Source organism: Amborella trichopoda, chromosome 13 (assembly GCF_054954075.1).
Source record: "Amborella trichopoda isolate Santa Cruz 75 chromosome 13, AtrichopodaSantaCruz75HAP2 v2.0, whole genome shotgun sequence".
Taxonomy (NCBI): domain Eukaryota; kingdom Viridiplantae; phylum Streptophyta; class Magnoliopsida; order Amborellales; family Amborellaceae; genus Amborella; species Amborella trichopoda.
Genome location: NC_142348.1, coordinates 37199328 through 37214405, shown reverse-complemented (window position 1 = coordinate 37214405; position 15078 = coordinate 37199328). Strand labels below are relative to the sequence as shown.

At 40.0% G+C, this 15078-nt stretch overlaps 1 protein-coding gene across 18 annotated transcripts in view; it reads right to left on the bottom strand.

Annotated features, from left to right (window-relative positions):
* Positions 1 to 15078, bottom strand: part of LOC18446354 (alpha/beta-Hydrolases superfamily protein) — a 60116-nt gene that overhangs the window by 20308 nt on the left and 24730 nt on the right. For 13 of the 18 annotated variants that reach the window (XR_967066.3, XR_016047167.1, XR_967065.3 and 10 more), the window contains exons 4-6: positions 803 to 896; positions 621 to 697; positions 92 to 219 (exon numbers count right to left, since the gene is read on the bottom strand). Coding sequence is in view for 3 of the 18 variants with exons in the window: in XM_006856474.4 (XP_006856536.1) it covers positions 92 to 219; positions 621 to 697; positions 803 to 896 (299 nt within the window). In the remaining 15 variants the exon portion in view is untranslated. The remainder of the gene's footprint in view (positions 1 to 91; positions 220 to 620; positions 698 to 802; positions 897 to 15078) is intronic. The other 5 variants (XR_016047171.1, XR_016047170.1, XR_016047172.1 and 2 more) reach the window with 1 other exon arrangement.

Genomic DNA, 15078 nt, shown 5'->3' with positions numbered 1-15078 from the left:
TGGGAAATGGAAGAATACGCGAGAAATATTCAAGAAATTGAACCTTAGCTTCCGAAATAACCCTATGCGATAAGTATTCAAGAAATTGAACCTTAGCTTCTGAAATAACCCTGGAATGGAAGATGAAACGGTCAATGGACTATTGAGAATTGTAATCTTTGAAACCCTGCTTGGGTTTTTCAGAGCCCAAGTCAGACCATATGAGCCAACAAGAAATCCCTACAAGAATGATGAGGTGCAGCATATTACAATCAAGTAGCAGCTGATCAATTGTATAACTCAGAAATCCGCGTAAACAAAAAAATGACAACTAACTAAATATAAAAAATAAACAAGGAGCAATAAACAACTGTAACTTCCAATTTTAGTTATGAGAACATTTTGGGAAATATATAAAACATCATCCAATTGGGCACTATTTATAAAGCAAACAATAGTTCACAGACCAAATTGTCTTGATGTGAATATTGACCTAATATTTGAACCAGGCATCCCATAGTAGGCCCTCAAATGCAGGCAATTTATGCAGGCATGGATTCTCCGAGTGTGTAAAACTACAACAAATGCTAGGATGCCAAGCTAACCGAAAACGTTGTTCATGGTTGTGAGTGGTATCAGACCTGTATTACTAAAATAACTGGAGATGATATGCATAATGCTTCAAGCAAGTTGTCAAATGCTTCATGAAATTCCTCTTCTGCAGGAGCCATATAACATTACATCAGAAACATTAAAACATTGGGCACCTTAAAAATATTATTTTCTTTTTACTTAAGTGCGTTAAAGCAAAAGTTCAACGAACCTATGTAAGAGAAACCATATCCAGGCTGAGGTTTATCACTAAAACCAAATCCAATCCAGTCAGGTGCAAAGCAATGGAAGCCAAGATCGGCCATCTGTACAGTAAGGTATCTTCTCACAATTAGAGAGGCATCCATGAGAATAAAGCAAGTGAAAAAAGGAATGAGAATTATTTTTTGTATACATTAGAAAGTTTCTATCTTTTTTTACAGGTCATTAATATTAATGATTGCGTAATACCCTTGTGGGAATTTTTGTAATTCTGTGCACATTTTACATATAATTTAATATCGAGAATTTATTCAGGGTATAAGTGAAATTTCACTTATACCCTAAACTGTGAAACCAGTGCATAAAAGAAATATTATGAATGTAAAAGGCGAGTGGTAGAATCCCTCATTCCTCTTTTTTCGTGTTCTTCAACGGCTTGTGGGGGGTGCCATTCCCTGTTTTCTTTCATATTTTCTGCTTTCTTTAATGGTGTCAAAGCAGTGTGCAAAGACCTCCTCGGCATAATCACACTCAATCACGATAACCAATAGTCTCTTCTTATCCTCCACTCGTATGTGTCTCTATTATATTTGCTTCTTCATCTTCTTCGAAACCATAATCTGCTCATCTTGTTTCCAAACCCTAACCTGGAAATCCTAATCAATCTTTAACACATTCATCTACTCTTCTAAAATTCTCTCCGCCTCTCTAAACACTAATCCATATATCTCAACCTCAAACTCCTTTCTTCTTTTCGTCCAATCGTCAATTTTCCCTACTTCTCTTAACAACCCCCTTCCCAAACCTTAATCTACACTCCTTTTCCAAAATTGAAAAAAAAAAAAAAAAGGAAGGGAGAAGGGGGTATAAGGGTAAAAGTGATTTTATCTCTACTTTCCTTACAGAAAAGAAAAAAGAAAAAAAAGGGAAAAAATTATCATTAAAAAAAAAAGGAGAAAGAAAAACCTATTCCTATCCCTGATTCCCCCAAATGTGTCTTTTATAAAGATACAAAAGATAAATAAAACTCCAATAACAACCAGAGAGACAACAAAATGGAAAAAAAACAAATTCAAAATTTTATTGAAGATAAATATAAGTTCGGGAAGAGGTTCAAACACTTACAAAGACATATGTTTCGTTTTCATCCAAGCTCAGTAAGTAAATAAGGAACACCCTTGATCAATCAACCCAAATTACAGGACATATTCTTAAAATTACATAATTCAACCTCTGTGGCCTCACGCTAAAAATGTATGGCCGATGAGTTTTCTCTGCGAGTACCTTGAGGACTACAACTTACACTCCATCTTTCACAAATTTGCTTTGTGCTAAGCTTCTTTCCCAAGTTTATGAAGACAGGTCCCCTTCCCTTGTTGATTAGAGCACTTTTTATAGACTCTAGACATAAATTTGTTGTAATTGGGTGGTTCGTTATGATCTGATCTGAAACAACATTATCTCTTTCTTTATTGATCAATAAAGTTTGAACCCCTAGTTACTATTGGAATTTCCTTATTTTAATTCATACTTTAAAATTTCAAATTTAAAATTCTAAGCTCGTTCAGTTTCTTTTAGCAGCAAATCCCTGGTTAAATCACTCACATAACCTCGCTAGTTAGAATCTTCCTCTGTTTGTTTCTATGTGAGTTTATCCTTTTGTTTAACCACATCATCAGGAGGTTTAGTAGACAACCGAGGTGAAATCTTCCTTAATTATAAGGACTATTCCTGCCGATTCCCCTAAAAGCTCACTTTCCTATTTTACCTTGACTTATTCATATCATTCCCTTGATGCATTTCCTGCCTTTTTATAACCACGGTGAAATCCCTCAGAGAGTCATAAAATACACGCAAACGGATGCCCTCCCGAATGTCACTTGAACATTCTTGTCTTTGGGAGCCCAACATTCGGTCAAGATTTTGGGCACTTGATTATCTTTCAAACTGCCAATAAACCATCTCCCTTCTGTTGGACTTATCTGTTCAAAGCTCCACTTTTATGTCTTTCTCTCGGAAAATTTGATTCATCTTTGGGAACTTCAATCTTTATCTCATGCAACATCACATTCACGCCCTTGCTCATGCAATCCTCTTACATAAGGGAATTTCCTGAGCATTTTGCCCACCATTTCCTTTCCTGTACCAAAACTCTCCTCGAGTAAACATTTCTTATACATCCATGGAATCCTCAAGCCATTCTTGAAAGTGGACAATGTAAGCTAGCACAGTCTATGTATTTTAAAATATTATTTTGCGATACTAGCTAGAACACTACATATGTCCAAATATTACAATTAAAACTCAAATACATAAAAGAAAATATAATAAATGGATTCTCACTTGCTACCACTTTCATAACTCTTCATTACGCAATAAAAAATTACATCAATTGATTTTGGGACCAAAAAAATATAAGAAAACAGAAAATAGAACAACGTACCAAAAGATTACCTCTAATGGACTTTGCACACCCCACATAAGGTCTCCGCCACCAATGGCGCACGAAATTTAGGTCTTTCTTGAATCTCAGCAAATGGGAGGTAATGCCAAAACCCTTACTTGGTATTAAAGAGCATGCGCACAAAATGGGGTCTCTCTTCTTCTCACACTATGTGGGTCTGCCCCCTAGTATGTATAGGGTTTCTTAGGGTTTGGCCATCCTTATGAGATTCTATCTAGACCATTAATCAAAGGTGACCTGTGCGGTGAGAGATCTTAGCCATACAATCCACAGATCGTCCATCATGATCTAATGGAAGGTCCTAGAACCTTATCCCTCCACTTCTTTAACCTAAACCTATCAAATATTATGTGTAGAAAAGTATGCCAAGTCTATCCATTTATTTTCAGTCAATCCCAACCCATACCCTTTTATAAATTAATTAGCCCCTTTTACAAAACCTTCTTATTTCTTTTACAAAGCATGGCTTATCACACAAGCCACTATATTTGAAAGGTGAGAAAAGTGGGGCATTCCACTTATCGTTGCATAGTGGGCCCCACACCCATATCAAGGTGGGCCTAAAATGGTGGACCCTTATTATTATGCCTCCCTATAGTAGTAATTAAGTGATTTTAAAACTTATAAAATGATTTTATAAAAATCATTAATATTTTTATTTTCTCTCTGAATATTTAAATATCTGAAAAAAAATCAGTTTTGGCTTATTTAAATATCAATTTTGAAAAACTAAAATGTTGGAAGATTTCTAAAAAATTATTTTATATTCTAAAAATAGTTTAAAACAAAATTAATTATTTTTAAATTAATTTGATGGGAATCGGATCCAACTTCATTAAGGAAAAATACGAAAATACAGAGACACACCATCTCGACTGGTGACTATGTCCCACATTCACTTTCTCAAAGTAACCTAGTAGTTTCCATGATGCACAGTCCATCATAGGGCTTCATAATTGAACTGCCAAAGTCAACCAATAGGTGATGAGAACACAATCCTAGTCTACGGACTACAGGGCCCCTTAGAGACAAGCCTAGGTCACATAGACCTTTGCACACTCATCAAAATTGGGCCGTGGTGACTATCTGTAGCATATGTACATGCAACACCCTCAATAGTGTCTACTTCCTAAAATGACTATCATATACACATGTCGTTTGATGGTGATGATGAGGATTTGGCCCTTGTCCCTTCAGGCCTACCTATCACACACAAGGGTTACAAAGTCCCTTGGTCAACTACCCTGGGCATGTCTCCGATACCATCAAGGGTTAATCCTGCAAATCCTTCTCGGTTGTGTTATATGCCCAGGTATCATAGAGTTTTAGAACTCAACTCAACCTTGCTCGTTAAGCCTAGTTTGAATCAGGGCATCAACATTGCCAATGTCGGTCCCTATGGACCATACTCCTATTGGAGTTCATTATTCCACTATTATGAAATTTCAATAATGCTCCCGTAAGACCTTTAAATGGACACAAAATCCCAATACTCCGACTAAAGCGACCATAAACATCAATGGAGCAAGCCCGGTGATATTAATACATTCAATAAATACAGACTTGAGACTTATGCTGAAGAAGTCCTCCACATAAAGGCAGCACTACATTCTAAGACATCTCCCTCCTCTGATCATGAGGATCAAGGTCTGAAGGCTCCCACTCTCACTCCAACTTACATCCCCTGGGAGTGGGGTGATGCCGACCCCACTCTTGAAGATAAGTTCAGGAGATCGAAAATTTCATTACCGATCAATCGGTTTGTCTTTCCTAGACCAAGGAGATTTTGCTCAGCAAAGTTAGGGTTATTGAGTCCCTAAAAGGAGAGAGGTTAAAGCGGTACTACATGGTCTCAATTACAAATAGCAAACTCTATGACAAGGACATGGAGATCTTTCGCCTCTGAAAAAACCTTCAGGCTGCTCGTAAGAACAACAAGAAGCTCCTCAAGAAATTTTCGAAGAAGCAACCTAAGTTTGAACCTGAGCCTGACGTGGAAAATTAGGATGGTTTTTTTTTAGGGTTGTTTTCAATGCGTGTCACAATTAAGTTGATGTGGATGAAAATAAGGGCTTTCGTCCCATGATGTTATCACCCCTTTTTTAATATTAAAATGTTCAATTCTTCTTCTTTCCTTTTCTCCATCTCTCCTTTGCCTTTTCATATTTTCTTCATCTTCCATTACTTTTCCCCTATTTTCCTTTTCCTTCTATTTTGTTTTTTTGCTTGCATGTTTCTCACAACACAAATTCCAATCACCTTGGCATTGACAAACTTTATCACGGTACACCCAATGATGATAATTGTCGTTCCTTCATCGTTATGATTACCACTATCTCCATGTCTTCCAAAGTGTGTTCTCCTCTTTCAAGGTGACACTTGATGTGCCAAAAACCGGTTTTCAACCGTACATCTTCATTAATTTTCTTTCCTCTCTTCTTTTTTATAAATAACCTTTTTTATGTTTTGCATTCTCCAACCGACTCTCTACTTTCCATTTCCCATACTTTCTAACCTATTCTTCCTTTTTACCTTTAACCTCTTCTCTACATCCAGGTCACCATTAGGTTGGGATTCGTTCCAATCTAAGTCAGTTCCCATAGGAGGGCTTATGGGAGCAAGACGTCAAGTTAAACTACGCAATGACATGATCCTTGATTTCTGGCACGTCAACTCTATTCACACTCTTGAAAGTCAGACCCAAGAGCAATTGTTGCTGAACCACGCCAAGCATCTGGCTACCTACAAAACCATCATTCACAAGCGCAACCATCAGGTCCTAGACCTCTAGAAGGAATTGGAGGAGGCGGAGGCTGAAGTGGCTTGTTTGAGGAGACTCCTCAATTCCACTCGCAAGGAATTTACGAAGCTCGTTGTAAAGCTTAGTTGTCATGAAGATGATGATGTTGATCTCACTCTGAAGCAGCTCTCCTTGCTTCGCAGTTCCTCTATCTTCTCTCTTTCTTCGTTCCTTTTTCTTCTCTCTCTCTCTCTCCTTTGTGTGGATTGAATGTAATTATCCTGAGAATCAATGAAATCATCTTCCTTTTCTCATGAAATGCACTATTATCTATTTTCCTCAATATCTTTCCTTTCTGCTTCCTCTCTCTCTCTCTCTCTCCCTCCCTCCCTCCCTCCCTCCCTCCCTCCCTCCCTCTCTCTCTCTCTCTCTCTCTCTCTCTCTCTATCTATCTATCTATCTATCTATCTATCGATCTCTCTCTCTCTCTCTCCAATTCACATTTTCAGTTATTGGGAACTTGGCCTCTGGGCAGCATCTTCTACCACAGTTTTCCCTTTTAGACATCAGTTCATTTTTTGCATGTCTCACTAATTTTTTAGCTTATTTTGCCTTAGAGACATTTATACCCCTCTTCCATCATATTAAAGCGGAACAAACAAACAGGAGGGCATTTCCATCTTTATAAAACCATGATAACTCCTCATGCCTTGGTTTTTGTTCTGAAAATCTTTCAAATCTTTTACCTAAGCAAGTTATAACATTCAGCTATGCTCCCTTCCAAAACCTTTTCATGGCCTCCGACAATCACCGACTTTGGAGCCTCTCCTTATTTTTTTAAATTGCCAAATTCGTTTTCCGTCATCCACTCCTTCATCACCCCAAAAACTTCCCTTTCATATTTTCTCTTACTTTCTTCTACTTCAGGACCCCTTCCTTGGTCAAACTGCAGGTCCTTCCTAAGCCATTTCTCTAACTCCTCTTCAAACCTTGAGTGAGTACTCCACACAACTTTCTTGAGCAAAGTCACCTTACCTGAAAGATCAAATCTAGTAACTTTACCGTAACCCATTTTTAGAGAGACACATAACTGTATCATTTGTTCCCTTAGTTTTCATCTCCTTGGGTTTTCTGGTTTCAACAAATATCTTGCCCTGGTCCCTCTTATTAAACTACCTTTCCTATCCATAACCCCTTTTTTTAGGTAACCATGGTTAACCTGGTCGCAGTGTTGCTTACCAGATGATAGTGAAAACCTTGAGGACTTTAAAGTATACAAAGGTATCAGAACAAAACGTCATCAGTCTTTACAGGAACCCGATTGCAACGCCACACAAGCTCTTCATTGGCCTAACTACATCACATTCCAATTAGAAATGTTCGCATGGGCCATGCCACCTATGTGCATGAAGATTCCCTTCCCAAAATAGCTTATCCGCACTCTCTCCATAGAAACCAGGAGGAACAACCCTTGCCTCACTTTTAGCCAAAGCATGATGTCCAATCCCAACATCCAATGGAGCTCTAATAACCTACGGTATCCAGGTGAGCACTACTACCAGTGAGGCTAGTTCTCATAGGGCTAAGAAAGTATGCACAGCTTATTTAGGGGTCCTTGAATGGATTGATCTTTTGGCCGTGGTTCAATGTTCCTTCTAACCATACTCCTGCTGCTCTCATATTCTGTGGGCCAACTTTGAAATCTAGAATCCTTCCACCAACACCAACATTTTTTACTATGGGGATATGAGCATTTCCTTGTTGAATCTTCAATTCATCAAGGAACTTCCGATGATGGGGCTTCTATATGAGCAGCTCACCCAATCAACAAGGTCTTCTATAACTCCCACAATTTGGGTGATGAAGATCCTCCCGAATGCATGAGAGATCTTTTTGCCATATATCAGGGATTGGCAAAAGCCTTGAAGCTCAACAAGGTTTCATTATGTAGTTGGCTTGTCCACTTATGTGGTTATGAAACAGGCGAAGCAGAGAAGGACTTGTAGGACCCAATCCACACAAGTTCAACTTCGCTTCCTCCAGTCGTCATCATCGCTGAAAGCAGTCTAACTGAAATTGGCTATATAGAGGCATTTCGAGTTCTTGTCATATGCATGGCTCCATCAAATCGGAATGCATCTATGTAGCTTGCGAAATGGCTTCTGGTAAGAAGTATGCTTTGGCTCAACATGTCCTTAACAGCATCTATGCAAGGCTTACGAGCATTGCTAGCCACAAAAATCCTAACGAGTTGGCTTTCCCCAACACTAAGTATATGACTGGATTGTTGCTTGCTTTCCATGGATGTATGAGCTCAACTCCTAGGTGAAAGCCTGGAGAATCCCCTTTTCCATGAAGAATATAGGGCAAAAGGCCATTTAAAAGGACACCTAGAAGGCAGGTAGTTTCTTCAGGGAGTATTTACCATTTCAGCACTCCCCCCCCTTCAAATTTATAATGGCATCTACTGCTATTGTTTTTTAGATAAAATAGGAAAAGAAATTGCAAAGTCACTACCAGAACGATGGAGCTTCATTTCTTATTAACTACCCAGAGTAGTGTTCTCCCTCTGAAACAAGCCTTCGATCATTACTTAGATTTGTATAACTTGTTCGCAGTATGGTTCAAGGCCTGAATACCAAGAGTCTCTCCTTTAGTGGGAGTGATTGAGAGATAGAATCTGGGTGCTTTACGAACTGAGGCCCAGATTCTTATACGCCGAGTGTATGAGGCATTGAGAGTTCACATTTAGATAAAGAAATTTCTCAAGGAGGTGTGAGGGTTACCTCTTAGCCAGGATCTTACATTGGTTAGCCTCATGTTTTGTTGCGATTAACCAGGGATTGGAGATTCCAATTGAGTGTAATAGAACCCGAATGTTTTGACATGAGAGCTGATGGTCAAGGCTTATGGGACATGAGTATGTATCCTGACATGAGACTATTCCATGGTATGTACAAAATCATTCACGAGGGAAGCCACTCTTCCAAATGCATCATTCGACTTTGGAAGAAGCAGTGCACATGTGCTTTGAGAGGACACCTGTAATTGAGTAGTAATATATCCCACAATAGTGCACCTATAATCCATTGAGAGCCGGATGATGGGAAGCTCTGGCTCAGTAACTTTAATGTGACCAATTATGTGTCCTTGCCATAGACTGTAGAGAATAGGTCCGTTGAGTCAGCTTGAGACACCGGTGGAACATCATTCAGGATAATCCCGACAGAGTACTCTGATACCTAGAGTCAAAGCCAAGAGATCTCACATACCCTTAGTCCAATTTAATTATGAAGAGAAATGATGAATAAATGTTCAAAAATAATTTAAATACTTACTGGGATTTTTGAAGAATCTTTAAGATTTTTTAAATCGCCAAAAATGTGATTTCAAATTTGTTTGAACAAAAATAATCATTGAGAACATCCCTATGGATGCCACGTGGCACCTAAGTGGCCATAAGGTGGCCACGTGGCACTACAAGGCCCTAATTGCTGCTCATGTCAGCCCTAAGCAATAATCCCTAGGCATGGGGGGCATGGATGGCATTTGTCATATTGTTTTATTTCATACCTTATGTCATGTTTATTTTGGCTCTCATGTGTGAAGGGGACAAAACATATTATTTTATTGGTTTGATAAATGAGATGTACTTTTTTATTGATTTTCATAAAGTAGATATTTTCCCACATATGTGGGTTGTCCCTTTTACTTATATACCCCTTGCCCTTGGATAATCTCAAAACGCATGGAATTATTTAATATTAAAGGCTTTTATGTAAGTACTATTTGGATGCATTTGGAATTAATATATCGGGTTAAGGATTAAAGGGTCATGTAGCTTAACTTAGGATTTTATATGAGTGATAAGGTGCAAAATCCTGTCCCTTGATCCTAGTGGTTGGATGGGGATGGGTGACTCGGTAATTGGCCTCTCATGTGCCATTGATTACGTACATCAAGGGTGATAATCCAATCTTAACTTACACATTTCATATAAATACATCATAGGTCCAGAACCCTAACCCACTTAAGAAATTCAAATTTTATTTTGGATAAGAGACTTGAGAGATCAAACCCCATAGCCTCCACACACTACCCATTGAGCCTTGATCCCCTTCATTCCGTTGGTGATCCATAGAGTTTAACGGTGTTCCTTCATTTCATAAGATCAAGTTCATCTTGAGTTATCATCAAGGTATTATCTTATTGAGTTTTTCTTCATCAAAGTCCATGTTATTCTTCATCAAAGCTTGCTGGAAATCTGTATTTACAGTACTGTTAAGCTTCCTTAATCTCTAGTTTTACATCATCTTCATGCTACTTCTATAGAGTGTGGTCCCTCACTTTGATTATGAGCCTTATGCCTTGATGATCCATTGATTATAAATAGTTCTCCTCGATTTCTTCCACTCGATTTTTCTAGAGCATTTATTAGACTTGATCTTGAAATTCCAGAGAAATCTTATTTATCATAGAGTTGTGTTTATTCATTTGGAGTACAAACTTAAGCATGAAAAGCTGTGTTAGTGGACCGGTGGACCACCACACGTAGTTTAGCCATATCTCCTACGGTTTTGATCCGATCTCTCTCGTTCTTTTATGATTAAATATGGAACTTATGAAGTGTTTCGAAAGGTGTATCAGCTTCCCACTTGGATAAGATCTCCTTGTGATAATTAAACCACTTTTGCACTAATCTTTGGGGCAAAATTAAGTCCTTAAAAGGCTCGATCGTGGCCCGAGCACAAAGGGTTCGACCTATGGCTTCCCCCATGTTTGTTTGTATGCTCATTAATGATTCATAATTGAAGGATTTTGAGTATGTTATGTCAAAATGTGGTTGTTCTTATAACATTGTAGTATATGCTTTTATGTCATGACTTATTGTTATGCAAATTGACGTTGCCATTGGCTAATCATGATCATATTTATTATTTGTATATGGTGCATGGGTGATATCATGGCTTTCGATGAGGATGAAGATTGAAGAAGAAGTCACAATGTAATTTTCAAGAATGAGAATTATATATGTTATGTAATGTGTATTTGAGACGAGCATTTGCGTATTTGGACTTTACCTTGGCTTTATTTGTATTTTGGGCAAAGGGACATATCGGAGTTGAATTTTTAATTATTCAAAATGTGTATAACTCTAGCTTGTGGGCTAGAATCAATTCTTATAGTCTCTTATGGCAGATTTATCTATTTAAAACTTCTTGTATTAATACAACAGAAAATTTTAAATTGGTATCTCTAGTCCTTAGGTCTTATACCACCTACACAACTCACAGCATTTCATGCACCAGCATTACATGGACCAGCATATCCCCAAGTTCATAGAATTTGCCAACTATGAGTATGCTGAAGTGGCCACGAAGAGTGGGACCTACAAAGAAGTTCACCGGGCCCTCAACTTTAGTATAGAAGCCATTGCGGTTGCTTGGGCCCCCAGCCTTTTCAGAGGGCTAGGTTGTCAGTTCATTTATCCCACCTATACAAAGCAAGGCAGCCCCACTTTTGCTTATTACACCTGATAACATAATAAAGTTGGCCCTTCTTTTGCCTGGGACTGGGACCCTTGGTCAAGACCATGGACAAGGTTAATAAACTGAGGCCGACTCATTTTAAAGACCCTCCTCAGTCTCCTTCCCTTTCTTCTTTCTTCTTAATTCCCGAGTACAGCCCTCCTTCCTCCCCTAGTTCCATTAGAGACCTCGAGCCCAAGCACAACATCAGTGACTTTGAGACTCATGTCAATATTTGGACCAAGTTTTTGGGGCCTTATCATCGGAATTAGTTGCTAGAATAGAGACCCGATGTTAACTCGGCTCCTACCAATCAGTATGTAATCAAAGGAAGCAAACGCAAGGGAATGGGAGAACCCATACATCTTCAACACATTACCCTTTCGAGGATTGCACATCTTCTTACGAGCCAACCGGCATTGAAAACTCCATATAGCAAAGTCCTTTTCTCCCCGGCCACTCATCAGTAAAAAAGGAAGCTTCACCTAAGAAGCTTCTGGGGAAGGGCCGCTTCCAAACATAGCTCACGGACCGTCAGACCCTTGATCGAGAGCAAATGCACATGCCAAAGCTCATCACCTCCACCTTCCGACGTGACTTCAACAGAAACAGATCCTAAGGGACCAACTCCCACAGGTTCTTCAGCCGAAGACTTCGTTGACAATGAGAAGATCATCAAAGCTATGATTCAAGCCCCTGAATTAAGCGATAAAGCCCTCAAAAACTATATGCCTCTTGTTGTATGGCGGTACTACCTTCAAGTGTCCATCATAATAGAAAGACATACCTTTGGCACAACCTTTCCCCCGGATAATTTTCCCTTGAGAGGCTTCCTATTAGGAGGCAGTCATCCCCAATTTAGGTCATTAAGAAGGGATATATCAAAGAAGTTCCCTTTGCAAAGCTCCCAAATTTTCTGGCTATAATTAAAGAGTGGGCTGATGGTCCAAATACTGTGGACTATGGGTTCTCGTTGTCAAGACTCCCTCAACACGAGCCTGACCGTGACAGGCACTTTATCCCACTTTGTTTCATCTCATACCTTCATTCTTTTTTAGGCTAACCGCTCTTTCTTTTTTACTTAGTGTCTCCGGAGTCCTACTGCATTCCGCCAATGGGACTTGTGAAGGCCATAGATGAAGTTTGTGGTAGCGTTGAACAACTAAAGGGAGTGGGACCCTCACTAATCCACGCTAATGGATGAGCTCTCAATGTTGGAAGACATTTGTAATCATCATGGGTCCCCGGTCAATAAAGCCTAACAAACAGTGTAAATTCTGACAATCTCAGAATGGCCCCATAACTAGTCAAGATCTTCATAAGGACTCTCAAAAGTCTCCTGCCAAGTTTCATCGCATTCCGACATGTCCAAGGCAATGCAGACTGAGAAACGGTTTCGACAGAATAAGCCTCTAGCACCCAGAAACGAACCCTATAACTAGAACTATATTTCGGTGCGTCAAATTGGTGTGGGACCACTGCCATTAGATCCGGCACGGTTGAAAACCCCTAAGGGTCAAATTTCAGCTTAAATGGACATTTCGAGAAGAAGTTATTGGCAAAAGAGTGAAACAGGAGGAGCCGCACGCTATTCCCGTGCGGCCACCCTGCAACGAAACTCCATTAAAGGCGCAGCCACGAACAATGACTTTCAATGCTCATATCTCACCCGTCTCGAGTCGGATAGTGCTCAAATTTTGTGAGCGCGTTTGTCGCGTCGAGACGAGCGTTTCGATATGTGGCACGCCCCGCGACGACACCCGAGTGCGAAGAAGAGCTAGAGAGAAATTGCGTATCCGTGAAGGAAGTTGCAGGAAAATCAGCAGCGTCGCACCTCGCTCGAGCAGCCAAATCACGCCGCTCGCGAACCCGATTGACGTAAAACCAGCTCCATCGCTTGCGTAAGGTCTAGGGCTATCTCTAGTCCGAACCCCGTACATGATGAACGGTCGGATTCCGCACACAACGCCGATGAAGTGACTGCAAATTCAGGCATCGGAATTCCAGATTCCAGTCAAAACTCCAAAGTTGCAAAATTTCGTCCGAGCACGAAATCGAGCTATGTTTGTTGCCACGCGACCGTGACAGCATGCTCAGTATGATCCAGCGAAGAAATCACGAAAAAACATCAAGAAACGAGCACACTATCAATCCGAAGCATGCAAGATTCATCCAAATTTCAAGGCACATCATTGTGGCTTAAAAACACGATCCATGACTCGAAGTTAGTATCAAATCGATCGTCATGTTGAGTCTTACAAGAAAACAATCATCTTTCGGATAAACGGGTACATGAGCAACCCCGGATCATCCATGAAAGATCACAAACGTTCTATGACAGCAGCAGGGATTGTTCCGAAATTTCCACAATTACTAAGAAGAGGCAAATCAGTCATTTTGCACCCTATTTTCCTATCTTATTTAATTCAATTAAATCTTAATTTTTTGCAATTAGGTTTAATTTTGATCAATCCACCCATGTTTGGGCAAACTCTATATATATCACATACTCTCATTGTACATGGACCCTTCACTTGCTTAATAAAATTTTTATCTTGCCTACGATTGGGTCACGTCTTGGGAGAGAGAGGAAGGAGAAAAACTTTTGGGCCGATACCCCTGAGCTCAACGTAAATCTCCCTTCTCTTTCTCTCTCTTTCTCTTTCTCTCTCTTTTTCTCTCCTCTTTCACGGACGACGGAAGCCTGTCGCCATCTGTACTTCACTCTTTCTTCCTCTCTTCTTCTCTACTTCCTTCTCGTGGTCCCACATGATCATTAACCCTCTTTTCGTTTCCTTGTACACCTGCATGAACACTTCCTCCATGTGGACCCACAGGTCCACCTCTTCCTTTTCCTAATGATCCCTCATGTTCACCCCATTTCTTTTTTTTTTCCATACTCCCTCGCAACACCCTTCTTGGTACACCCCTCTTGAAGCTCCAGGACTTCTACCCTTCCATCTGTAACAAACATAGAAGAAGGTAAAGGAATTTACTATTCACTTCCCTTTAGTGATGGTTGGCTTCACCAACTATTATCCCTCACACATCTTGCTTGTAGCAGGAATGGGTAGACAGTTGGTTGCTAGTTCTTGCAACGCTTCTCTTATGGAGGTCTTGGACACAGGCGCAGTTGAAGGCAGACCTCCTTCATACTCCATGCCTGAGGGGACTCCTTCGTCATCCATCACCTCCTCCATGGTGTTGGATCCTTTCTGGGACTGGACGACAATGAAGAAGACTACAATCTAAGAATGGATTAGAAGGCATGCACGTTAATCTTCCAAGATATGAAACATATGAAGGCGAAAAACCTGCCCAAAATAATGAAAGCATTGAAAAATATTCTTTGGCAGGCAATGCCGGTGGCTCTACAAAAGCGATCCATGATGAAATGGCCAGACTCATACAAAAGGCCAAACAGGCACAGGATGAAAAGGCTCACCTCAAGAGGGACTATGCAAGTGTTGCGGTGCAGTACGAGGCACGGCTTAGCTTATGCTCTGCATCTTGGGAGGATCTTATGAAGCAGCAGGCTTCTATGATATAAGCAC